General features: G+C 41.9%; 2 protein-coding genes across 3 annotated transcripts in view; both read left to right on the top strand.

Annotated features, from left to right (window-relative positions):
• Positions 1-7,726, top strand: part of NFXL1 (nuclear transcription factor, X-box binding like 1) — a 58,602-nt gene extending 50,876 nt beyond the window's left edge. For both annotated transcript variants that reach the window (XM_082282232.1, XM_082282233.1), the window contains one exon: positions 4,531-7,726. In XM_082282232.1, coding sequence (XP_082138358.1) covers positions 4,531-4,704 — 174 coding nt within the window. In that variant the 3' untranslated portion in view covers positions 4,705-7,726. The remainder of the gene's footprint in view (positions 1-4,530) is intronic.
• Positions 7,727-11,264: 3,538 nt separating this feature from the next.
• CORIN (corin, serine peptidase) overlaps positions 11,265-27,031 on the top strand; it is a gene marked incomplete at both ends in the record, with an annotated part of 118,884 nt that continues 103,117 nt past the window's right edge. Inside the window, one exon of the mRNA XM_082281315.1 lies at positions 11,265-11,339. Within this exon, the coding sequence (XP_082137441.1) occupies positions 11,265-11,339 (75 nt within the window). The remainder of the gene's footprint in view (positions 11,340-27,031) is intronic.

Genomic DNA, 27,031 nt, shown 5'->3' on the forward strand with positions numbered 1-27,031 from the left:
AGTGTAATTGCTGTTGGTGGCGAGGTTATGTGGTCGGCATTGTAATCCACAAAGCTGCTGTGCCAGCTGCCTGGAGGTGCTGATACTAATCACATTCAGGCTGACACTGCAAGCTCAGTTGGTGGTGATGGCTAGGTCAGGTTTGTCATCTGGAGTCTGTCCGCTTTCCAGCCAGTTCATGCATGTGTGCCTGTGCCTGAGTGAGCATTTGACAGTAAATCATATTCCAAGTCCAGTGTGTGCTTTCTGACTCCTTTTACTCAATTATCACAGCATCTATGTATTTAGCTTACCACTTGTGTTTTCACCTGCGTGTCACACTGTTTGTATTAAGGGTCAGTGGCTTACTCCCTGCTTGACAGGGAGGGAGCAAGGGAGGCCTACAGAGCTGATCCACTTGTGTCATTTCCCCAATCTCATTAGGATAGACAGTTTCTGTGGATCACAACTTCTGTTATACACACTTTGTAAGTTCTCTAAGCAATTAATGGAAGTGTTACATTTACAGTGCTCTGGCAAGGCCTGTTTTTGTTTGTCAGAGGGGAGCCTTGTCTTCTCATCCTGCAGGAAAAGCATGGTTATGTGTCTATTGTCCAGGGCACCAGGCACTGTTTTGTGATCATCCTGCAATGTTTATTGCAACATTCATATCTCAGCTGTCTACAGTATCGAACACATAGTCCCTCATATAACTCCTAGACAGTTCATCTAATTCTTCTTGCTCTCTAAGCTGACCCTGGAAATGTTACTTCTGGCATATAGGTCAGGAAATGTAACTTGTGTACAGATGTCTGAAACACTGTTGGGCAGAGGAAATCTGTAGGTGTTGGTTCTGCAAGCTAAGTACTGAAATGTGCTAGTGGGCATTTAAACATGTAAAGGACACGCTTACAGTTCTAGAGCTAGAAAACTGGAGTTGCGATGTTTGTCTTGCACTGAGTGTTTTCATGCATTCCAGAAGGCATCCGACCCAATTACTAATGCTTTCTAATCAAAATCACTTAATTTATAGTCCCTCTAATAAAGTATCAGTAAAGGGGCTTCTCTGAAACAGTAGCAGATTCACTCCACCAACATAGTGTGCCAGATTTTGACTGGACTCTTCAGCATTGATTGTTTCTCTCTGCAGTCACACCACCATTGCTTTCTACTTGTACATTCTGTGAACTCTCACAGTTCCAGCCCAACAGTAGTAACTTCATGCAATATATGGCAACTGCTCCTGCATATGTGTTTTGTGATGGATGCAACTTCAGGGATAGAAAACTTCAGCTATACATAATGAACCCTATTAAAAGGTTAATTAAAGAGTTGGTAGTTATATAGTGCATTAGGAAGCAGTAGGACAAAAATAGTAAAAAAAAAAAGGTACAGCTGTAACTAATAAATAGGCTCTAGAACTACACACAAGTACTAACCTCAACTACTGCAGCCTTTTTATGTAACATTGGTTCCTGTCCAGTTTGAACTCATAATTTGCCATCTGTTGATGGAAATTGGAGGACATCACTATCGTAGGATGTTGAGTATATTTTTGAGTACACTCCCTTCTGACAAAAGTTTGTGTGTTGTACCACCTTCCTCAATGTCATTAGCACATTTTTATAGTGTTCATTAGAACTGTTCATCTATTAGTCACAGTTTCTTAAACCTATTTTGATTAATACTTCATTAAATGTTTTATATACAAATTAGTGCTCTAGTAAGTCTGTGCATTTATATTTTGTTATTTGCTACATATAGTAGCAACTTTTGCTCATACCATTTACAGATGGAATCACTTGTTTCTTAGTGGAAGAGACAGCTTGGCTAGGCTTCTTGTCATGGCCCTTGCAGCCAAACTTTCCTTCTGCTTCTAATTCAGAGGCACCCTATGAGGCCAGGGTTTTCACAATTGCTAGAGGTGGAAAAAAGATCAGTGCTTTGATTATTTAACAACTCAGACCAAGCTCTCTCTGTCCCTCACCATTGTAAAAGATTTGGTTACATTTTCAAGCTAACTGTTGAGAGTTTCAATACTGAAAGTTGGGGTCTTGAATCTGAAGTGTAATTTATTGAGTTGTATGAAAGATTTCATTTCCTTTTTTTTTGTACAAAGAAAAAAATGTAAACAGATCCTTAGAAGTTAAAAAGTCAACCTCCCCTATTAATTCCCCTATTCCCCTATATATAAAAATATATCCTCACTTTCAGAAAATACACTTTGTGACTGTATAGTCACTGTTACTTGCACTCATTTAGCTACATTTTCCCATGGGAATGCTACTCCTTTCAGTGCAGGAAGAATATAGTGAATAACACATGAAAGAACAAAGTCCAGTGCCTGAGCAACACTAAACTAGAAGTCTTGAGTATACAGTTTAAATAAATAATTTTCATTTTACTTTTAATATGTTTATATACAAAGAAGTTAGGTTCTTATCTAAATAAAAACCTGAGGCTTGTTTAGCTTGAAAAGTTGAGGTTTTGAAGACTGGGCACAGCCACTACTTCAGAGGTCATTAAGGTGACACTTCAGGAATGTGACAGTTACCCCAAATCTGTAGGTAGCTTTTCAAGGATAGTGATGGCTTCTCTCTCATATTCTGTGCCTACAAATCTTTTTTCATTCTGTGTTTTGGGTTTTTTTTGTTACGTATTTATTTTTAGACAGGTTTTTACAGAGTTCACTAGGAAAGCAATTCAACAGCTATTACATAATTTTGTTTGAGCCCTGTATTTTAATTCAGATTATTGCAATTCATGGAGTTTTCTGCTTTTAAAATGTACAGATCACAAGTGTATAGTAACTGCAGAAGCCCCAAATTTTACCTAGTGTCTGTCTAAAATGAAATACTGCCATGTTGTGTATAAAACCATAAAAACTCTGCCCTTGCCTCCAGATTTTGGATTTTGAAACACTGTTTCATTAAACATTCTTTGCTCTTCTAAGGGAGGATTATCTAGTTGAGAGTAATCTTGTTTCAAGTAGGCTGTGTGACTTTATCTGAACTCTTCTCCCATATCATCAGAGAGGTGCCCACAATTTCTGCCTTTACTAGGTACAAAGGAATAGACATCAAAATAGGTCCCTTTCTCCTGCTAACAGTGGTAACTGGCACAGGAAGGGAAGAGCTGCTTTGTGACACTCTGACAAATATTTGCTGTCAGTGGAGGAAGATCAGACATCAGGCAACCTTGAGTTCTGAGGGAAGATTTTATTTACTGAACTACTACTCTGTCCATTTCCGAAAACAGTCTTATTTCTCATTTCTTTAATGCACCTACTGTATTGTCTTAGTCCCTCTTCCTGACAGCACTGCAGCAGTAGTCTGTAGTAGTATGTAGATTTATTTCCTCTCATGGCTAGGCTTTGTCTCTATTCACTGTCCACGATTCCTCTGCTTCAGCTCAGTCTTGCACCTTTTGCTCAGCCAGTCCCGGCTTGCTGCACTCTGCTACTCCCATCAGTTTTCCCTTTCACTCCATCTGGATTTTCTGCTCCCTAGTGCCTTGCACCATGTTTTCTCTAGTAGCTGACAACTTGACCAAAAATCCAGGTAATCGTCAGACCTTTTCTGATTGTAATCTGTCTCAGGTCTTTAGAGCATCTTTTCTAATTTTCCTAGCAATTAGATGGCTTCTCATTGGAGCCTCATCCTAGTCTTCGCTCTTTATTCTAGGCTGCCTAGTTCCAGTTTTATTTCAGCTTTGTACCCTCAAATGAATTTTGTCTGTATCCTCTTGGTGCCCTTTTAAAAAAAAATGTGGAGGGGGATGAGGAACAGGGATCAGAGGATCCTATTGTTTATTCCAGACAGGCCCCTGAAACTGCCATTCTTTGTTGGAAGCCTGGCATTCTCACTTTAGTAATTGCTTTGCTCCATTTTGGGGCCTATGAGCATGGGCTTCTTATTGAAGGACATTATATACCTCCGACAGTCATATGAGTGATTAAATGTTAAGTTATGACACTTAACAAATGGAATATTTTTGTGCATATCTAAGATTATAGCAATTAATCTAAAATTTAGTGAGCATGCAAATATAAATAATTGAGGGAAATAGGATAGATTTTTAGTTATTTATGTTTTTATTAATTTATTTTTAGCAGAGTGCATCTTTATTACGAGGGGAGGTCTTTGAAGATTTCAGCCAGTGCTCTTATATAAGTTAGTAAAATAGCTTAAATGCATGCATGTTTTTTAATAGGAAAAAAAAATGTATTTTTAACATATTTCATGGAAATAACAATCTTATTTTAGCTTAATATATTCAGCCTGAGTTGAAAAACTGAGCTTGTAAAACTTCAGTTGGCTGCATTTTTGGCAATGTTTTTATAGGAAACTAAACAATGGTTTAATACTTGAAAGCAAAGTGCTTTGTACCTGTGGGATGTAGTGCTACCATCCCATCTCTGAGATGTGCAACTTCCATTGGCTGACAGTTACTTTTACTAAATGTTATTTGGGAATGTTGCTTAAAACCTTCACATTTCCTTGTTTTTAATTCTGACACAAATGTCAACTACTTGTGGTTCTCTTTATTTAGGCTGAGCTGGAAGCTTTTGAAAACAGATTAAAAGGGCGAAGAAAGAATAAGAGAAGAAGGGATGAGATAGAAGTTGAACAGTCATCATGGCAAAAGTACAAGAACCTCATTATGCTGCCAGTGTTTGGAGTTGCTGTTGTGATGGTTGCATGGCTCATGGTCTACAATGACTGAAAACAACTCAATATTTAATATACCTCAGTTGGACTTTAGGTAGCTATTATCCTAGAATGTTAGTCTGTGTGTAACAGAACTTTATGCATAATATGTATGTATACTATTTGCTAAGAAAAATGCAGAGGGAAGAAATGTCACCTTTTGTGTTATTCCATACACAGCACAAAACTGAACTCGGACACTGAAAGTAACAGTAGTTTCTAGTCTACTCTGACATGCTGATAGTTTGACTGAGATCTGTTAACATCTCTTCTATTAGCAATGTTATTTTTCCTTGTGTCCATTTCATAATAAGAATAGCTTAGTATAAAATGCTTTATTGAATATATGTTTCCTGTAAAATCAGCTTAGTGGTTTATTGAAGGTTAGTGTTCTTATGCTAATCTCTGTGTAGTATCACACAATAATGTCTGTGCTTCATGTCAGTTTTAATATGACAACTAACAGGAAACCTTGGATCACGTAGGCTTGAATATTCTGGGCCTTGTTCAGAGTTTTGTTCAGAGAAAGGAAATGTGAGCCATCTTTCAATTCAGCTGTATCACAGCCAATACAGTGCCCCTCCTTACAAACTGGGGGGTTTGCTTTTTCGTTGTTTCACCCCACTCCTTTTCTCAAAATTGAAGTAACTGAAAAGTTCCTTTAGTGGATAGATTCACATGCTGAACATGGATGTGAAGTAGTTTCAGGGTACAGGGGTGCATTCTTACTGTTGCCCCAATTGCCAGCAGAATAAAAACAATTTGAAATTGAACTTGAGTATCACCTGACTATTTGTATGAATAAATGTCAAAGTTGGATATATACACTATCCAGTTATGCAAAAGTGTAATTGGATAGTGTACCAATACAGTTATATGTTGTTCTGAATCCATCTGGATGGTGCTTGGTAGTCACATTTAAACTATCTAGATAAACTTCTAAATGTTTAAGTATTTTCTTACGCACAGTTTTGAATACCTTGCTTTAGGTTATCAGTATTGGTTGGTAGAACTGGAAGGTTTTCATCTGGCTTCAGAATTATCAGAGAAGCTATGTAGTCTCAGCTGAGAGACTGCAAGTTAAATTCAGGAATGGGGAAATCAGAAAACTGAATTTTTAAACCTCTGCTGGAAATTTTTTGCTCATACTTGAACATTGCAAAGTGATTACGAGCTGCTGCAAAAAATGGGGTGCAAAGCCAAAGGGTATTAGTAGTATGCCCTTGTAATTCAGGCATATAATTTAATCACAAATCCTGCAAAAGCAGGGGGACCATTTGCTTGAGTTAGTAGAAAACATTGTGGTTTGCTTGAAAGCTCTTCTGGTTGATTTTGACTTACTTGTAAAGGGACCCAGTATTAATTTGAACAGATACCAATTGTAATTCTGATTCAGCAGCAGGAAAATAAAACAGAAAAGCTGCAAAAAGGCAGAAGCTTTTGATTGCATAGATTAAGAAAACAGGGAGAAAATCAAGTGTTTTTCAATTTTTCACAGAAGTTTGCTGAATGAGAAGTAGGGAAAACTTGACAATATTTAACATGGATTGATGCTATTTTATAGTAGTTTTTTTTTTTTTTATTTGACATTTTAGAGATGCATATTAGTTATGTGTCAGACCATTAGTATTTAAAGTAGTAAAATTAATTGAAATTACACTATGCAAAGTTGAATTGAATTTCCTTATTTTCTAGTATAAGAAATAAACAATTTTTCATATTGTTGCTTTAACTTTTTTTCTATCATATTAATGCCTGGAAGGTAATTCAAGGTAGAAGTGTGTTTTCTTTAACAGAGTGAGGTGATGCTATTGTGTGACTGCATATGCCAGTAACTCTTCTATCACTAAGAGGAAAAGGAGAGATATTTTTGTTCAGATGAAGTAAAATGTGATGGGTTATCCAAAAGTACAAAAAGATACCTTTCTGGCTGAAATATGAAAATCAACATGAATGAAAACATTGTGGAAACAGCTTTTATCTTGCATGACTGTAACTAAATTTTCTATTTACTGCTAGCTTTTTCTTTAAAACAAGTACAACGGAAAGTTTATCCTTGCTTCTACAGCAAAGAGAAGAAACCTCTCTCTAGAGAGTTACACAAATTAGCTATATATGTTATATGTTTGAAGGAGTTCTTAGTATTCTTTTCTGCATATTTGTAGTATTTGTGTGAAATACTGGAGAGGAAAAGGCTTCTCATTGACCATCTTCGTTAAAGATTGCCATGCTTTCTTATTATAAAAATTCATTCTGTTCACAGAAAGCTATGTGTGAGTGGGCATATTCCCTTTCTTAAACGATTTGTATCTCTTCTGAACCTTGCATAAGCAAGACATACCTAGTTTTGAAATTTTATTCAAAATTGTTCTGTATATCTTATCCAACCATCTGAGTCATTTGCACTCTGTTGGTCTGCCTGCTGAATCAGATATTTATTTCTTGGCATAAAAAAAGTGTGGGGGTTAGAGCAATCTGCAGTTTAATAAATCGTAAGATTTTTGTTTGTTTCTCTAAAGTATTTTTATAGTTAATATTTTGCCTTTCTTTGGTTGGAGCTGCATGTTGTCAACGAGCTTTGAAATAAAAGGTACAGATAAAATCACCTTTTATTCAATATTAATGAAAGATGGTAATTCTAGGAAAGAAATACTGAACTGAAGGTAGGGTTTGTTAGCAATTTATATGTAATGTACTGTTACATAATGTAATGAGCAAATATTTTGAATGTTAACAGCTTACAAAAAAAATGCATATTGATACATTAAATTATATAATGTGACCTGCTGTTGAAGGGAATTTATAGCGATAAAAGCCTGATGATGACTTAACATGAAGAATATTTAGTTATGTGTAAAATGAAAAAAAACTTGGGGCTTTTCTGATTCTGGATGCATTCTGGTGAGAATTCATCCTTCCACTGAGTCAAGGTTCTTACAACTTGTTGGTATGTTTGAAGTTGAAAACTCCTAGGGCAAGTTTGTTCCCTGTAACAATATCAAATCCATTGTGTGTGTTAATTTAATGTAAAAACCAAGTCAGACAATAAATGTATCAGAAACAACTTGAAAAATTGTTTGTTCTCAAGGACTGGTGTAGTGAAGCAGCAAATTTCCCAGGTAATGATGACTGACATACTGCAGCGCAAGTTTTAGGTATACTTTTTGTCCCCTTCTCTGGCAGCGATAGTTCTTACTGCTCACATTAATGCTGGAATTATGTAATTGTGTTCCTTCATGTTACTGCTCTGACAAAACTGTGAGAGTGGGTTGGGGAAGTCGATTAAGATAAAACAAGTGGGAATGGACTTAGTAGCTGATTTTTTTGGCCTCATAGGGAGAAATATAGCTGATTTATTAGACATTCTGACCTTAACTGACCGTAACTACCAGAGAAGGAAACGTTACTAAGCAGATAGCACCAAAATTTGTTCATAAAAACATCTATGTTTGATTGTGGGTTTAAAGCAGTGAGCTCTGAGTTTATCATCTCAGCAGTAGCTCAGGCTCCAAAACATACCTGCTCTGTGCCAGCTTTCTTTGAGTGATGAGCTTGTGTGTTGTGAGGCTAGAGCACAGAGATGCTTGGTCTGAAGTGTGTTCCAGTGCCAGGCAGTGGAAGCTTGGTGTGTGTGGCAGCTGCTTTCTGGTGTGTGCTTTGGGGTGGAGCACTCTTGTTTGGACAGTTCATGTGTGGCCCTGTCCTCATTTTCATTTAGTTTGGATATCTCTCTTCTGCTTTGGTTTCATCCTGTTACCAATGAGCATTTAAATTGCTCCCTTCTCTTGCTTCGTGAATATAAATTTGTATTCCTATCTGCCCTTATTCAAGTTAATTAGTCAGTTGTTCTAGAGAACTAGAAAATGAAGAACCTGTAGTGATTTGTATTTCCTAGGAAGGGAAATGCAAGGTGAAAATTAGGGAAAAAGTCAAATGAAGTCAAATTACTTGTAAGATAATGAGATATGCTTCTTTCTACAAGTGGTTAGATGTTAATGAATTATTTGAACACTGCATTAAAATGTCTATATGCCATGGTACCAGAAAACAAGTCTGTGGTATGGATAGTGTGTGAATATGAACTGTGATACATCAAACTCAATTGTAAGGTAGGCTAAACAGCAGCTGTGTAGAAATAAGTCATAGTCTGAGGGAACTGTGGCTCTATTCGACCAAGTATTATTTAAGCTAGATAATGGTTGTGTATGCAGTGATTTCCGTAAAATCACCAACAAACCAGAACTCAGGCTTTCTTTTTGTGCTGCTGAATCTTGTGAAACGCCAGTTTCAGTGGCTCTCCTATTGGAGGAAATTAGTATGAGATTAGGAGTCAAGATTGGCTTGGGTTTGAAATTCACAGTTCTACAGCTGAAGAGAAGCCATCCTCAGCCAAGGCCAAGCTGTTTTTGCAGTCTGAACCATGTACTGCACCTCTTGGATACAAGTTTTCATTTATTGTTATTAGAATTTTTGACAGGGCTACCTAATCTCTGCTATGAATCACAAATTATGGTTTGATTCCTGCATTACAGCACTAAATATTTGTTGGTTTACATTAGCAATATTTTGCATAAATGGTCTTGCTTCTCTCTTTTTCCATGCTTTTCCTATTTTTTGTGCAATTGTTTTAAAGTGACCACTATTTTCCGCCAGATATTGGAGGTTGGGTTTGGAGAGATGTTTGGTTGGTTGGGTAAAAATTGCAGCCCTGTATTACCATGAGCAGGAGCCTCTTAAGTACATTGGTGCTCCAGAAGCATGGAGAACCCTGTCTGCGCCATAAAGTTTGCCCACAAAGTAACAGAGCCTAAATCTGAAATATGGAAATACAGACATCTGGAAAGGAAACTGGGGAAAAAAGCTAAGAAATGTTAATCTTATTTATTATTTATATATAAGCATATATAATATAATTTGTTTATATTTGCAAAAATAAACACTGTTATGAGGGGTATCACCCTCACTAATTATCAAGAGTGGTGACAGGGCTGGAAGCTGTATCCATGGAGAGGTGGTGGTTCACCTTTTCTTGGGTGTTTTCTGATTCACATTTTGAATGATAGCATTTCAGAAGTGCTAAATCATGCACAGTAAAAACTGGAAGCCTTTCTGGTTTATAAATGTCATCTCAGAACTCAGCTGCAGTGCCAGTGACATCTTTCTGTGATTCTTGGAAGGGTCCTGAACTGTTTCTATTCTGATAGGACCCACTTCTGCCCCTTTTGTACTCCTTATTTTGCCTTTGTCCTGTTGACTTTATCATTCTTGGATAGTGCTGGTGAGCTCCGTTGTGTGCACAGACGGGGGCTCCAGTCAGACTTGACATCTTTGAATGCAGATACAGGGCAAGGGGACAAATACATCAAATGCAGGTTTCATGGGAATGGAACATTCGCTCTGTCATTTGGAGCTTCAGGCGGCACTTGTCTCTTGGTCTGCGAATTTTGCTTCTACAGATAGGCAAAAACCAGGACATTCCTCCAGCTCCGGATCGTTAGGGCCGGTCAGTGCCGGGACCGGCGCGGGGACAAGGGGTAACGTGGTCGGGTCGCTGCTGTCCTCCCTCGCAGCGCTTCCTCGCAGGGGAGGGACGGGGCACGGCAGGCTTGGCACCAGGGGGCTGGAACCGGAGCCTTCCTGCGGGGAAGGAGCTGGAGAAACCTGTCGTTGGCTCCGGGAGAGCTTCCTGCTGCCGGAGCTCCTTCCCGTCTGCTGCTGCGGTGCCAGCGCCGCTTTCAGCTCTCCTTGGAGCCTTAGAGGCTGGGCTGCGACAGGCCAGCCTGTGTGCTACAGAGGGAAGCGTTGCAGCCCCTGCAGGCGCGAAACTCTCCGTCCCTGGGCTGAAAGGGAAAGCCTTTGCCTGAACGTAAAATAAAGCTCATCCAGAAGCCAGGTGCGTCCTCTGGCACCCAGGGAAGTCCACCTGGGAATCGCAGATGAATGAAGGGACCCGGGAGTCTGGCCCGCGCTTGCCTACCTCCGCTCTGAACTCTGCGCCTCGACTCGGCGGGCCGAGAGCGCTTGCGGGTCCATACGCTGGGCTGGCTTCGGACCGCTTCAGCCCCAAGTGCGCGTCCGGGCGGCCCGGGAGCCAGGGCGCGGCGGAGCCCCGGCGAGCCAAGGTAAGGGGTGCGAGGGGCGAGCTCCGCGTGTTCTTGCCCCCTGAGTCTCTGACTCAGGCTTGTCTTGCCACCTGAAGCCCTTCGCGGCGTGACGAGGCGTCCCTTAACCGAGGGATAACGGGGGAAGGAGGGGGACCGCAAAGGCTGTGCCTACTTCATCCGCCCTCCCTGGGGGAGGCTTTAGGGCGAAATTAGCAAGTGGGCTGTCTCTCAGCTTGTCCCCAAGGGGTAGAGCCTTGTGTGCGAAAGGGGTGGGGATGTGGCTCTTTCTCGCGGAGGTTTATTATTATTGGGTGGAGGAGCGGGGAGGGGGAGTCTGCAGAGCAGACAAAATGCGGAGCCCTCCCCGCAAGTGTGTCTGTGCGGGAGGCGGGTGGACGCGGCTCGTCAGAGACCGAGGTAGAGAAGGGTGAGGGGGCGGCCAAAGTGGAGAGGGGTCAGCAGCAGCCAGAGCATGCTCTCCACGCAACAGTTCCCTGCCCTGCCTGCGGAGGAGGAGCGCTACCGGCAGGTTCTCTCCGCCAGCCGGGTAAGGCGAACCTCTGGGCGCTCTCCTCCGCGCCGGGAGCCGCCTGGGGACCGCGGGCCGGGGTATTGGGAGGGCGGCTGGCTCCGCCGCTCGGCGACCCCCGGGCTGCGGGCGGGGGCAGCGCGCTCAGGAGACACCCCCGGCCGCCGCCGGCCCGGCGGGCAGTTCCCGAGCGCGGCGCACAGCCTGCGCTGCCGCCGCGGGGCTGAGCGGCAGGTTGCTCGGGCAAGCGGAGAAGGGGCAACCCCCCTCCCCGAGCCCGCCGAGCTTTTGTAGTGAGAGCGGACCCGTGGCTCGCTGGCAGGGACGGGGCCATGTCTCCCGGAGGCGCGGCCTGGGGGGCGGCCGGGGACAAGTGACCGCCCGCGCCCAACCTGCCGCGATGGGGCCGTCCCGGAGCGCTCCAGTGTCTAAACTTGCGGGGACGCTCCAGGGACGGCTGCGTTCAAGGGGCGCGGGATGCAGGTGAGCCGCAGCCAACAAGCTCTCGTTGTTGGCGTCTCAGGGAGAGCCGAGCATAGCCCTGGCCCCGGCTCTCTCACCAAGTCAGCGCGGAAGATCAGTGGGGCTGCTGTGCCCGTTAAATGCCCTATCGCTGGAAGGAGCGGTGAAGAGTTGGCCGAACCCGACGACAACAGGTCCGGCCAGGATTTGCAAGAACAAACTTTGGGCTTAACCTCTGGCAGGACTGTCATGGCAGCTCCATCGGCGGCCGGGCTCCCGGAGAGCCGATGCGCCGTGAGCCTGGCGCGGTAGTTGCCCCCCGGCATCAGCTGGAGCTGGCTTTACCCTTGCGTCTGCGCACCTTGGGGTCGGGTGGAGGGACCCCCACCCCCTCCTACGGCTGTCCGGCGGGATGGTACCGCTGGCCGCCACCACCCACGGGAGGAGGTTATCCCGTACAAGGTCGCAGAGGGGGCAGTTGATCGTTCCAGGCAGAGCCAGCACGCCTGTGTGGTTGCAAGAGTCCGAAGGGGATAGCGCGGGTGTGGGCAGTCTTCCAGCGTACACCTGGGAGGAGGGATGAGGGGGTCTGCCCTTATGGGAGAGGCTGCATAAGAGGGGGCGAGAGGGAACTTGCAGAAGGTGGCTGCCTCGTTTGTGCGAACTTGCAGGGTCGGTCCCCCCAGCCTGCCCTTCCCTCCGGGAGCCAGGGAGCAGGTGTCTCCCCAGTGTCCCCGGTGCGGGTGGCGCCGTCAGGGGGGCAGGCGCGGCGGGGGCCGCAGCTGCACAGCGGGGCCGGTGTGGAGCCCACGGCGAGAGGGAGCGTCCGCAGGGAGGGACCGGTTGCCCTCTCCCTCTCCGCCGCCGGGAGGGACCGGCGGGGGCCGCGCAGGAGTGCTGAGCCTGATGAGTGGCGCTTGCGGAGAGGGCGACGGAGCTTCTCGCGCTGTCACACCGATCGTACGCGACCGAAACAGCACAGCCGCGGATTTCACAAGTTTATAAACATGGCAGTATACTTTAGTAATATCATTGCTCCACTTGATTTAAAATGCAGAATCCTTGGATGCATTTCATGGCAGGCGATTAATTAATTAACGTAAATTACTAACAGTCGGGTTGAGATGGTGAAATTCTGAAGTGAAATCAAATATCAAGAGCTTTTAATGCATTTACGGGATCTCTTGGGAAGTTTCGGCTTTCAGCAGTAAGAGTATGGTAGTGGATTTTTCCACGTGGCTACATACACCCTTCCTGTGCTCCTAAAAGATGGGCCAGTCAGCAGGACTAAATTCTTTAGTTTGTTTTTGTAATGGATGCTCTAGTTGGAGACCTCTGTTATAAGCTTGGATACTGTGACACAGGGATGAATTAATGTGTCACTGAGATAATCCAAGCAACTAAAAAGTAGTAATAGAAGAAATTAGAGAACTGTATCCCTATAAAAGGTGGTGACATCCCTAGAGGATCTTGGACATCAAGGTTCTGTAGAAAGATGGGGGCTTCTCCAGGTGAAGAAAGGAATCCTAAACAGTGTTCAAAGCTCTTTTAGAAATGAAATGTTCATGAATTTTCTCCCTCCTCCAAAGGCCATTTATGGAGTACCCCAACAGGCAGATGGGTCTTTCTGCCTGGGGACAAGCCCGGCCCTTCAAGTCCATATATAATCCTCACTCAGCAAGCATTTTTAAGGAAGCCACCAGCACTAATTTTCCTGAGAAGGCTTTAATGGTGATGAGCCAGACAGCACAGCATGCTTTCCCATATTAGAGGAGTTTGCTTGTGCTCGTAGTATCTCAGGACAAAATATTGTTTTTCCTGAGTCTTTTGGAGCTGGACCTATAAAATACTGAAGAAAACATTCACTTCCTTTCCACAAGTCTTAGCTGGCACTTGATTGTGTGTAGATAACTTGAGTGTCTGGTGAATTCAAAGTATTGTATGTAGATGGTTTGATATGTGTCATTATTGGAGGTGTTCTGTAAAATGTGTACAGGGTAATTTAATATATCTTTATTATTGTTTGGCTGTTAATTATGTATTAGATGACATCTGCAGATACAAGAAAGCCAGGACTGTTAACAGTGCCAGTAATTATTTTAAAATGTGGGTTTACTTGAATGTAGGGATTGCCTTTTTTTTTTCTTTTTTCTTTTTCTGCTAAGCTGATATACATGTTTAGGTCTTAGCACTCGGCTCCTTTGAGAAACATTACTGTCCTGCCGTTACATTAAGTCCGTGTATTGCCAGACACACAATTTCTTGTCATTACTCACATAGCCAGACAAGGAGTGTGTGCAGAGGCTAAGGTGGATAAGCACCTAGACAGAAATCTCATTTGTCAGGAGAATGGTCCTTTCAAGAGAAGGTGGAACAGGCAAGGGAATGTTGGGATGGTTATATTTGGCAAAGAAATCCAGTGGCTCCTACTCAACTACTCTAACCAACGAATGCTGAACCACAAACAAATCCTTCATACACAAGCAGGAAGACAGTGTGGCTAAGTGGCTGTTTAAGCTCTGTGAACTTTTGCCATGCTGAGGGCCAGCAGATTCAGGTCATCCCAGTCCAGGAGACACAACGTAAGTGCTACTGGCACTTCCTTAAGAGGTGCTGTGGCTTTGACTCCACCTGGACCAGGAGGCCCTGAGTACCAGGTCATCTGCTTTCAGGCTGAACAGGTCATGATGTTATACAGTTACATACAATGGCACTATTTCCTAGTGTGGTCAGGTTTTAAAAGATGGTGGCTATAGCTACATTTTGTGGGAAGAGTCTGAATCCTGTCAGCATGTCAGGTATCCTCAGCAAGTGCTTACAAGGCCAGATGAATGTCTTGTTTCTGAATGCCAGCCAGGGTTTGGCAGGGGCGGATGTCAGGCCACTTGCAGCAGGGCAGTTTTAGACTTGCACATGCAGCTTAGGCCCTTCCAAATGAGCCTGCCAGACACCTCCTGATATTTAAATGCCTTCAGGATGAAGCAGCTAAGCAGCAGGACTTGAGGGGGGCAGTCTGACTACAGTTTGAAATACTGATGCTTGTAGTATGTCCCAGTTTCTTTCCCTATCAAAAAGAAATGGACCTCGTAAGTGGCAGGCTGGGTACATACAGTTCTTCTGTGCCAGGAGAGAAGCGTGGGTGATAACCCACTGTGAAGTGATGGATTGTCATGGTTGGACAAAGAAAGCTTAAATCCTCCTTGTAAAGGTCTTCACACTCAGAACAGTGACTGAAGGCAGTATCCAGATAGCTCCAGCCTGGCTACTCTCATTGCCTCTGAATTTTTAATTCTCTTGGCCCTCCACAGTCAGTTGTCTTGTGAGTGTGTGCAGTTTCACCTAGAACTGTCCTGACCCTCAGTCTGGGTGCCAGGGCACAAGAGCCCCCCCGCTCCCCCACTTGCTGGGACCTGTAACTGCGGGTGCCAGCACGTACGTGGGGTGCGCCCTCACTCCCCGAGGGGCCGCATGAGTTAAAGTGGAGGAAAAGAGGGAAGGAAGAGCACCTGGCCTTTGTCCCTTTGGCTCTCGTGGCAGCAACCCCCGTGTCCAGCGGGCTGGGGCTCCCCCACCACGGCCGCCTCGCCCGGCTGTGCTGAGGGCGAAGCGGGGGCTGCTCCTGGGTGCCTCTCCCAGCCCGCAGCCCCGCGGCAGAAGAATACGATGCCGATCGCATCCTTTCCCTCAGTCCCCCGCCCTCTATAAATAACTCTGGCTGAGCTGACCTGTCAGATTCCCCCAGCAGAGCGGATCCCCTGACCCGGGCCGCCTGCAGTGGAAAGTCTGAATGCAAAACATACCGTAGTAAAAATAGAGCGGCCGGGGAGCCCCGCCGGCAGGTCCCGGCGGCTCTCGGTGCCGCACCGGGCCCGGCTCTCGCTGTCCCCTGGGCGCCCCCGTCAGCACTGAGAGCTTCCCCCTGCTCCTAAATCTATGTACACTTTAATGCCCCCATGGTGAATGCTTTTCTTGGTTTCAGATGGAAGCATAATTCATTTTTGCTGTGGAACAGATAGTTCCCTTTCCAAGTAGCGTTTTTAATTTCGGCTTGTCTTTCTACCAAGCAAAGATGAAAGAAATACGAATAATGGTTTAATATCCTAAATGTAAAAATAATAATGAGATAACTGTCGAGCAAGAGCTTCTCATTTCAAAAAGAGGTGAGAATGTTGCTACCTCTGCAGTCTGAATTAGATTCCATCCTGTGCCTACCTTATGCAGACAACTGCTCCCCTGAAGGGGTAGATGCTCCTTGGCTATGGTTTCAAGCCATTATAATTTAAAGCAAGGCTTGTAACTAAATTGTGCATATGTTACTTCTGGTTGTTTTACCCGCAAAATTTGAATATCTGGAGGTTGAAGCCAGCAATACACACCAGAAAGTACTGTCTGATGCTGTTATGCCTCATCCCTCTGGTGCATCCATGTCACAGTTCTTGGCCCTCAGTGCCTGCCGGGGCACAGCCGACTCTGGGGGTGGTGGTGGCATGGCCTCAGCCCACAGTCAAGCACGACACGGCCACTTGCTCTCTCCCTACCCCGTCCTGTGGGATGGGGGGAGAAAATAGAAAGAATGAGAAAGCTCATGGGTGAAGATAAAGGCTAGGAGATCACTTCCTGATTACCATCATGGACAAAACAGACTCGAGTGGAGTAAATTAGTTTATTACTGATTAATACATATTGACTGATTCAGATATTGTGAGACAAAAACAAAAACAAAAAAAGAAGCATTAAAACACTTCAGGGAAACACCTCTCGTTCTCACTTCCCAGACTTAGCTTCACTCCAGACTCCTCTCCCTCCCCCTTGTTTTCAGCACAGGTGGCACTCAGTCCCTTCATTGAGGCAATGAACAGCGCAGGGAAGGACTGTGGTTCTCTGCTACTTCTTTGATCCTATTCATCCTCTGCTCCGGTGTGGATCCTCTGTGGGCTGCAGTCCTTTTGGGAGTATTTGCTCTGGTATGGAGCACATACCTCTCTGACCTTGGTGTTGGCACTGCTGTCTCTCACTCTTTTTCTACTTCTCTGCTTGTGCGGTGTTTATGCCCTTAAATACTTTTTCACAGAGGCACCACCAGCTTGGCTGATGGGCTCAGCTGTGTCCTGTGGTGTGGATCTATGTGGAGCTGGACATATCTGGCACACAACAGCTCCTGCTCTCTTCTCAAGGAGGCCAACCTTGCAGTCCTCCCGCTGCCAGCAGCTTGCCACTTATATGGATGTCTGTGTAATTGGGGCAGAAGTGGTGGCCAGAGGACTGACCAGGGCAGCAGTGCTGCCTCTGTGGTTCTCTGCTTCCCTGTCCCTCTTCCCCTATCCCTGAAGCATGAAGGAATGAAAAGAATCCAGCCATCCTTCGGTTCCTTTACATCATCTCTGTCATTAGAGTGGAACTTTTGCAGCATCTGCTTGTTTGGGTGCCACACAGTTTACAGTTCTCTGGTTTTGTTACAGTTGTTTCCAGCATGCATAAGGTAGTTTTTTAGCATGTTGCCCTCTAGAAATTGAATAGAGGCTGAAAATCAGATACTGACAGAGCTGCTTTTGAATGGTGAAATTTATGCTGTGATGGTTCAAGCCCTGTCCCCGGGGAACAGCTCCTGTAAGTCTGTGGGAAAAAAGACTCAAGTTGCATCACTGCAGGTGCTCCTGTAAGGTATTGCTCTGCCAGAATTCCAAGGCTAACTTTTTCTTGCAAAAGAAGTATTTTTTATATCCGACATTTAATTCATCTTCACCTAGTCCTTTAAGGGAGAAGGTAGAGTTTCCTTTTTTTAGGACTGCATGAGATTTCATCTACTCCAATTCACGTGTCGTAGTTCAGGGAGTTTCCAGTGTTCAGTGGATGGTGCTCTTGCTTTGGGACCGATTGGTGAGTGATTGTCAAAGACTGTATTTCCTTCTTCCCTTTCTAAAACCTGTAACATTCAGTTCTGCCATATACAGAACCCGGTGTTTTAAAAACTAGTGTGGTAGAATCTTTCACAACTGATTTGTTTGATGCCAGAGAGAGATTTGACTTAGCGGTGATTTAACAGCAGTAGTAACTGCCCAGAGCAATTCCTATTACTGTTCATCACCTCAAAGAGCTCCTAGTTTCAAAATAGCCTATACTGTCACTCCAATGTTATTGAAAGTTACTTGATAACATCACAGACTCAGGAAGCATTTCCTGAGGAAAGAGACTCTCATTTCCCCCCTTTTCTGCCTCTGAGTGAAGCAGTGAGAAATCGCTTATATGCTCCCTACATTGTTCATCTCATTAGATTTCAGAAAGCAGTCAGGTCATTCTCTTGGAAACAAAACCACTAGTAGATAGCATTGAGGAGTTTTCCATCCCACAGATTTCAGTCCTGCAGCTTTTCATTTATGTAATAGTACAGCATATAGCTGTAATACGCAATTATGTCTTCTCCAGACTTCCATGGGACAGTGGAGCAACATGGAGATGTCTTCCATTGCTGTTGCTTTTGCTGTCAAATTTTTTGCTGGGTGGATTATTTTGCCTGTGCTAAAATTGTCCCGAAACCAGTGTCACCTGGAGATTAGAGAAGCAGCACATGCTACAGTTCTCAGGCTTTTCCCAACCTCCTGCATTTTCACATCTCCACGAAGAAACAGACAGCTGAGCCCACCTTGCCTTAACAACCTGTGCATTTTTGCCACGACACAGTATTGAGGGACAGATGTTGCTGAGAGATACTTTATTGTTTGAAAGATGCTTGTTCTGTGCATCTGCAAATACTATCTAAATGGATAATATATCTGAAAGAATATTAGGAACTGTAGAGTAAGTAGCTATCTTTCTTCTTCTCTTTTTATTTTTTTTCTCAGATTGCTTTTTGATATATAGCATCTATGTAACAAAGAATTTAGTAGTAAATGCCTTTTCTAAAGCTTTGTTTTGTCCCTGCTCAGCCATTTTAAGGGTGTTAGTTTAAATAATTTGTAGTGCATGTAGACAAGTCTGGAAAGGAAGTCTGAAATGAAGATTGAATGTGTTTAAAAGTTGTTAACAAATCTTTTTCCCTATAAAGTAAGAGATATGGAATAGCATTGATGGTATTCTGGATGGTTTGAGAATCCAGATGGTTTCCACTTGCTTTTTCCTTATCATAGATAGGATTATTCTATTACTCTTGAAGTTGTACAAAGAAAATATGAATGGAAGGAAACCTGACATCTGCTCTAGGGATGGCAAATTGAATATTCCTAGCCATAAACACAGTAGGGTTTTTCTTATTTAGCAAAATAATGCACCAGATTGTTATTGTTTCAGTGACTTAGATGGTTGTTTTTATCCCATAAATCTTTATGTGATCCATAAAACTTCAATATCATATCAAAGTCAAATATATACACCAATATAAGTGCATTGTTAACCCAATTAATCTTGAGTTTTCTGTATCAGCTCATTTTTTTGCAAGTTCAGCATTATTGAATAGGTTTAATCTCTAGTCATCTCTCCAGTTATTTCTGTCACAATGTCCTGGTAGTTTCAAAAAATATCCTTCTTTTCTTTATTTTCTTTCACTGAAACAAAATGTTCAAAGATTACGTGTTTCTGAACAAAGAGGTATCCTACTGAAAAATGAATGAGTCACCTCTAAATTTTTTAGGTAGTAGGCTATCGACCTTTGAGACATTGTGTAAGTCCATTTGCATCTTTGGGAAGAGGTCAAATAAAAATCCAGCTACGCTGAACAGATAAGGCTTTGCTTTGACACTAAATCGTGTCCTTTCCTTTGATTAATATTGCTGTTGGCCTTATCTTTGGTCCAAGGGTTAGTATCTTTTTATTCACAATTCAGAAAAAAGTCAGTAAAGTTAACATTATACATTCAGATCCTAAATTTTAATTTCTTCTAGGCAGATGTTTATAGTTTAAAAAGAATTACGCATTTTAGTGAAAAATTAATAAGAAATGCATGAAGCATAAAGAGACAAATGCTTCTAAGAAGATTCCTGCAATTTTTTATCTTGCGTTCTAGTTTACCATCCAGTTAATGTAATTGAAAGCTTCTGATTTTAAATGAGTTAAGTAATTGTATAATCTGCAATATGCATGGCACAGACATGATGTACTGGTCACCTCCAAGTTCAGAGGGTTAAGCCTACTGATGAGGCATTAACAGGAAGAAAACGTATGTCCAATTATGAACTCTAACTGCCTTGTGTGGGATAGGGCTTCTGATGGGATTTCTACTCAGGGGACTGATACACTGAATGGGAGCCACAGGATAGGCAGGATTTCTTTTTGCCCTTTGTAGTTTTCCAGGCTTGAATGATTCTTTTAAGAGGAGGTTTTCCTCTAAAACTATCCCTCCACCACCTCAAAATGTTTTTTGTTTTTTTTTCCAAATCTTTTTATTGTCAGAAGGTAGGCCACTAAGAATTTTTTATGGTTTTTTAATGGTTTCCAATTTTTCTTTCTGGTGCTAATGGTTCTTCTGCAGTCATCTGCTCATTGAATTCCCAGCAAGGCAGGAACCTGAAGAGGGTGCTGTGTTACTCCCTGCCTGCTGGGTTGTGATTCTCCACCATGTGTAGCCAGAGGCTTGCCATCACTGTGCAGTGTGCTTAGCTCAATGCAATGAACATCTGGGTAGTCAGGAAAGCATTAGAATAGTCTCTCCGTGTGCTCAGAAAAACAGCGTGGCACTGTGGAAACTTTCATGAGTAATTTTTGCAAGCCATAGCAATTTAAAGAAAACTAATAACCCCTAGAGCATGAATTCTGCATTAGTTAAAGAGTAATTTCCCCAAAATAATCTCCCCCTGCTTGCTGAAGTGGGCTGAATGGATGTTCGTGTTCTGGCATTGAGAAATATCGGATAATGCTAACCAGAGTCTAATCGTTAAAATTAATGCCTTTCATACACACTTCAGTTTTTAAAAAATATTTGCTATCTTCCATATGTTTACTGAACCTTGCTCATCTTATGAGGTATGGCAACACCACACATCTTTGCCACCAGCTGTGAGTAATAAAGAAGAGAGAGCTTAGAATTGTAGTAAGTTTGCCATCAGCTGTACTATTTGTTAATCTGAACATTCTTGAAAATTCAGGAAAGTTCCATCATAAATGTGGGAAGTATCCCCATAGTAGTTGCAAGTTTACATCAGTGAAATTCTAAATAATTGTAAAGATGTACAATATATAAATAAATACATAAACAATTAACATTTATGCCAAAGTAGAATCATTATTCAGCACCACTTCTCTTTAAAAATTAAGGAATTGCAACATATTGGTATTTAAGAGTGATACTGCTGTTCTCTAGTAATGATAAATATCCTTTTTTCCCTGTCTTCTAATTCAAATTTGGAAGACTGATAGGTATTGGTTGTATATGTTGGCTAATGGTGTGTCTAATTCTTATCCATAATGAGATGGAGAACAGTTATTGGTATCACACACGGAATCCAAGAAAATCCTTTCTTTTCTGCTTCCATCTTTTGTGTGAGATGTTAAGGATCTGTAACAGAGAATCAAGATCAATAGTTTTCTTGTCATTAACTTTCTGATTTCTAAATAAAATATTTTCAGGGAGACAAATTATTAAATTATTTATTTCTATTTATTTTGATAACAAATAGATGTTTTTCAAGGTGCCTTTCCTTGATCCATTCTGGCAATCCACTGCATTGCCAGAATAGAACGGTGGATTCTTTCCCTAAAGAACTAGATGAAATGAGAATAAACTCAGTACTCCAAATTGCCTGGCTGCAGTGCCTATGTCTGAATGGCCAACTTGTTTCTACCTCCCTCAAAGCCTTCAGAAAGGGAAGAATGAATTACGAAAGAGAAGTTGCACCAGAAGCAGGCTCTCTCAATTGCGCATCCACTGTAAAGACAACAACTTGCGTGCTGGCAACACCACCAGCAGCACAGCATTCATCTGTCATCCCAGACAAAAGCAGATTTGGAAGTGTGTATTGGTGGCCCTGATAGCTGCTTGTACCTCAGCTAGAAATGCAGAGTGAGGGTGGCTTGTGCAGGAAGTATCTGTGGTCCCACTGGACAGCACAGCAGGCACACGCCAAAGGAGGTCCGGCTTGGCAGGTGGCAGCGAAGGGTCTCCCACACGCAGGTAAGTGGAACACCGTAGGTGTGCGTCTGGACTTGGTCTCAGCAAACTTTCCACTGGCTCACTCAAACCGAAGCTGGAGCTGCGTAAGAACAGTGTTGTCACTGAATGTAGTGAGAGACATACCTGAATGTCACCTTGTCCCTTCTGAGCTTCTCCTGCATATCTGCTCCATTTCTTAGTTCCAAAATTGTTTCAGTGGCTCACAAAACTGCTGAGATTGTCAGGAGTCTAGAACCCCAAATCTGTGCAACAGAAATGAAGGAAAGGGTATCACACAAATATTTGTTAAGTCTTGGTGACTTGAGTTGGTGACTGACTTCTGGTGATGCCCAATTTGGATTTTGCAACACTTCTCAAAGTGGATTAAAAACAGCTTGAAAAGTCTCCTGAACAGAATTGGACAGTGGGTCTCTGTGGTAGTCTGAAAAGCAAAAAATCACCTTATTTTATACCTTGCATCTTCTTCAACACAGATGAAACATCACTGACACAGTTACACTGTACTTATTTTAAGTGAAATGTACATCAGGAGGATCAAATGTGTTTCAGGTTTATGCTTCAATCAAAAGTGTCCAGCACCAACCAAATACTTATTTTGGAAAGATATGACCAGCTTTATATGACATCTCCCTTACTGGGTTACTGTGTATTTCAGATTGATTAATTTCATGGCAGGGAAAGGAGATCTGATGATCAAAATGAGCTTCTAATGAATTATGTCAGCAATTTGTAATTTTTCTGAGGATGTGGAATTCCTTGGGAGAAGTTACAAGATTACAGTGAACTTGAACTACCAGGAAAATAGTGCATTTAATTGGAAAATAACAATTATATGATAATAACTTGCTTTTCATGTTTGCTGATTTGCTGTGTGAAAAGGGTTGTTTGAGTTTTTTCCTGCCTTGCTGTGAAAAGGTGTTTGGGGTTTTTTTGCTGCTTTGCTGCATGAGAAGTCTTTTTCCTCTAAATGGCACTATTTCCATTTAGAATAACTCTGACACTTCTGTTCTCGTATTTGTGTACACCAGCATTTGGGTACTGCTTGTATTTGCAGACAAAAGCTACTTAGTATCCAGTTTCTTATGCCACCTTAACATTCTTTCTTCAGGGTCCATTTCAGTTTGGGTTTCTAATTCCTCTAACACTGAAAATGAAACATTTTGCAACTTTTTGCCCGTTTGTGTTTTTTAGCATGTGACTTTGTACCTTTGGAGGATTTATCTTATACTTTCTATGTGTTACAATGACTATTAAAGTATGGTGTAATATTTTTTTGACAAAAAAGTAGTCAAATGGAGGCGCATTGCTGACTCCTAATATTCACATAAACAGGACAGAACTGATGAAAAATGTAGACCATTTTCAGCTTCTGTTACTCATTTCCAGGCATTTGAATATTATGAGTTGATTTGAAAAGGCTGTAAGAATGAGTATGGTTAAATTTATATTTATATGGTGTTTTGTGCTTAAACATTGACACTTCACATGTTCAGTTTTTGCTCTGTAGCCATAGCAAGTGGGAACCATCTTCTTTTAATGGCAAAGGGAAAGCTATAATGGCTGGTATGGTCATGTCAGTCCGGTATCTAGAGATTTAAGACCAGCATCATAAGAGAGGATGAAATCACAGGAGCTCACAACTGAGTGCTGCTTCAGCATTAGAAGAGGAACAATATCAAGGATATGGGAAGAACTACAGATGGTTTTTGTAATCTTACATGTTTATAGCTTGGCTGGATAGCAGATTCCTCAATGGCATTATGAGGACTTCTACAAGGTCACCTGTTTACTCCTCGCTAATGACATTCTTTCTGCATTTCATAGTAGTACTTCTTTCCAGAAAAATACTACATAATGCTTTGGTGTATGGCTTGCTCAAGATATATTAATGCTTCTGATCTAAGAGGTGTCTTCTACATTTCTGTGTAGAGACCCATCATGCACAGAAGATACTGACAGTAGGCAATTAGCCCTAATGATACCTCTTTATCAGGAGAACATCTGTTAGTTCTGTGGTGACAACAGCAGGAGATATTTTTGTCAAGTGCTTATACCATGATTCAGGCTGTTTTATGGACTAAGAACTTAGACACTTTTAATATCTAAAAGGAAAATTGCATGCTACCATAGGCTTTTCACCCATAAATCTTAATGTAATCTGTCATTTCTCTGCTTTAATATGACAGGCATGTTATTGAAATGACAGCCATGAGATCAGATTCTTTCCACGTCTTCCAGAAAATAAGCTGTGAATTTTGGTCCAATGAATTTTTAGTCTTTTTGTAGTCAGATGGGACTACACACTTTTTTCCATCTTACTTTTTTCTGCCTCTGTGGTTCCAGAAAAGAAACTGAGCAGTCTGATCCAGCAGTCCTAGATAAGCCTAGAATTTTTCAAAAACCTGTACTGAAATTAGTGCAGAATTTCTTTTTAGTCTATTTCCTTTATCGCAGTCATTACTGAAAGAATGCCACTCAGACAAGCAGTGGTTAATGTAATTTCATTGGGGAAAGAAGTTTGTAGCTGTCAGAAGAAATTATCTGATGTTTTTAGGCATCCTCTCTTCTGACTATATTCTTGTTAAATACAAAACATGTTTGTATTAAAAGCAAGTGACTTCTTGCCTTAAAACCCCAACACCCATATTTTCTAACTGTAGTGCACATAGTACTGAATTCAGAAAAATATTCCTTGAATTGAGTTTTCTAACAAGAGTGGTAGGAAGAGAACTTTCACCAGTGTTCTTCAAGTATTGAGAATATGCTTTGGTCCAGTGCTATAGATTTTTGACTAAATCAATTTTATGCAGAAATCTTTAGCATTCAGGGTTGATTTCTTTCAGTGGGCCCTCAAGGATTCCGCTTTTGAATCTTCTTGTCCTTCCCTTGTAAAGGGAGATAAATATGTATCTACCAGGTACCTCACGCTTATAGTCTTAGAGAATGAGTCAGAGAAACTATTAACTACACAGATAGTTGAGGGAGACTGGTTTCTTATCTCGGCCACTAACCTAAAAGCTTGAAGTGAGCCAAGGAATAAGTATTTTGCACCCCTGTTTCCTTCCATAGGCCCTCTTTTATCTCCAGGTTCCATTATTTATGTCTTTAGTCTATTATTTGTGCCTCTATTCCATTATTTATTAGAACTGAGAGAACAGAGCATGTCTGATGTTTATGCAGATACCATTGTCATACTAGAGCACTTTAAGCTGGTGCATGTATTCTTTGTGTATTGCAACATTTGGTGGCAAGAAGAAAAGAAACACTTTCAGGGAATACATAAACAGTAGATGTAATGCATTCATGTTTATCTATAGGACACTTTATTAAATTCTCATTGTTGATATAGGAACCAGTAGCCCTGTCTCTAGTTTTAGTTCATATTCATCACAGAAATTGACAGAAAAAAACTCATGTAGATGTTCAAGTGATGGAAAATGGTAGAATTGGAAAACTGGAAAAATTAAGCTTATGTTTGCATGGTCACTGATGATGATTTAAACAGGTGTAGTGCTCTTCATGAGGTCTTTTCCTGTAGAAAGGAAAAATACAACATGCTGTTTAGTTGCCTATAAATATTTACTTTGCTGTTCTACAGAACAAGCAAATCATGGTGCTTAGAGAAGCATGTCTTTAACAAAATAACATTATTTTCTGGAGCAGCCACTGAAAGCAAATTTGGATACAACAGCCCATTTTAAAATCTGTGTCAGTGAGTTGTCAATACGAAGGTTGAGATTTATTGTTTTCAGGAACGGAGAAGAAAGAAAATGTTTGATGTTTTCATTTAGTATTGAGTATTTATGTAAAGTGAGTAGTATTCACAATGCCAGTAGACTTTAGAAAACATTTCTCACAGAAACAGAGGATCACCAGAAGCTCACTGCTTTAATTGGCACACATTTAATGTTTCTGCTAGGTTAACTCTAAGGCATATGTACAACAGTGGTGGTAACTGCTCTCAGTTAAACACTTGTGCTTGAGATTATTAAGAACTCATGTACCTCCAGAATATTCAATATCACTCCCTCCTCACAAAAAGAACCAAAAAGTGATGATGAATACTATTTCTGAATGGTTTTTCAATTATTTGAGAATAAAATTTTCTTGGTAAGTTTTTACTCCTAAGACAAACTCTCTGTGGAGTCATGGGTCAGAATTTACTTTGTATTACACTGGGTAGAGTTGGACACTTCTTCTTGGGACTTGCAAGAAGTGCATCTTGGTTGGGAGTAATTTCTTTAGGAAAATGAGCTGTATCTAAAGTTTGTTTGTCTTGAAGAAACTAAGAATCAGCTCCCAAGTGCCCTGATCACTGGGCTGTGTAGTGATGGTCCTGCCCCTTACTGTCTGGCCCAGAAGAACTGGGTTCTTTTTTACAGAATATCGTTATTTCAAGGGATGGCTTGCTCTGATCCAAGAGGAGTCTGTGCTCATGTGGTTGTGGAAGTCTACTGAGTTGTAGATCTAATTTTTAACCTCTTCAGGCCAAAGAGGGTATTGAACTCAATTACCCTGTTTCCTGTGTGAGTGCTTCATCTACTGCACCGTTGTCTGTGCTTTCAGAAGTAGTTATGGTAGTGTTTTGGGAGATCTGTGTTCATAGCAGAGTTGTGTCATTCCTCCGTTACCTGTGCTCAGAACTCACAAGGGGGCCTAACACAGGCTGTGCAAACCAAGGTTGTGGAATTCAGGGAAGCCTGCTATGAGTACAGCAGCTAAAGCTGCTGTACTCCAGCATTACCACAGGCAAAATGTCAGGCAGACACTGAAGACTTTAATATGAAAATGTAGACAACTGTTGACTGCAGGAAGTCAAACAGGTATTGTCTAAATGTCACATGCATTAAGGCTCCTAATATTCACCTAAATCCTTAACTTTGTCTGTGCCTGAATGTTTTAGATGTCACTTGTGGATAAGGACAGTAATTAAGCTGAGATATGGTGAAATCTTGGTTTGAAACATTTATAACTTCTGAATAAGCTGTTGATTAAGAAAAACTTCTGACAATTAATTAACTGTCTCCAATATTATTTATATTTCTCTTGTTCAAAATGAGGATAAGATTACAGACCTTGTCATCTCACTCAGGCTGTTTCAACAAACAGACTCTTTATTCTCATCCTGAGCTGCTGTTTCGGATTTTCA

The sequence above is a fragment of the Coloeus monedula genome, assembly GCF_965178545.1.
Source record: "Coloeus monedula genome assembly, chromosome: 5".
Lineage (NCBI taxonomy): Eukaryota > Metazoa > Chordata > Aves > Passeriformes > Corvidae > Coloeus > Coloeus monedula.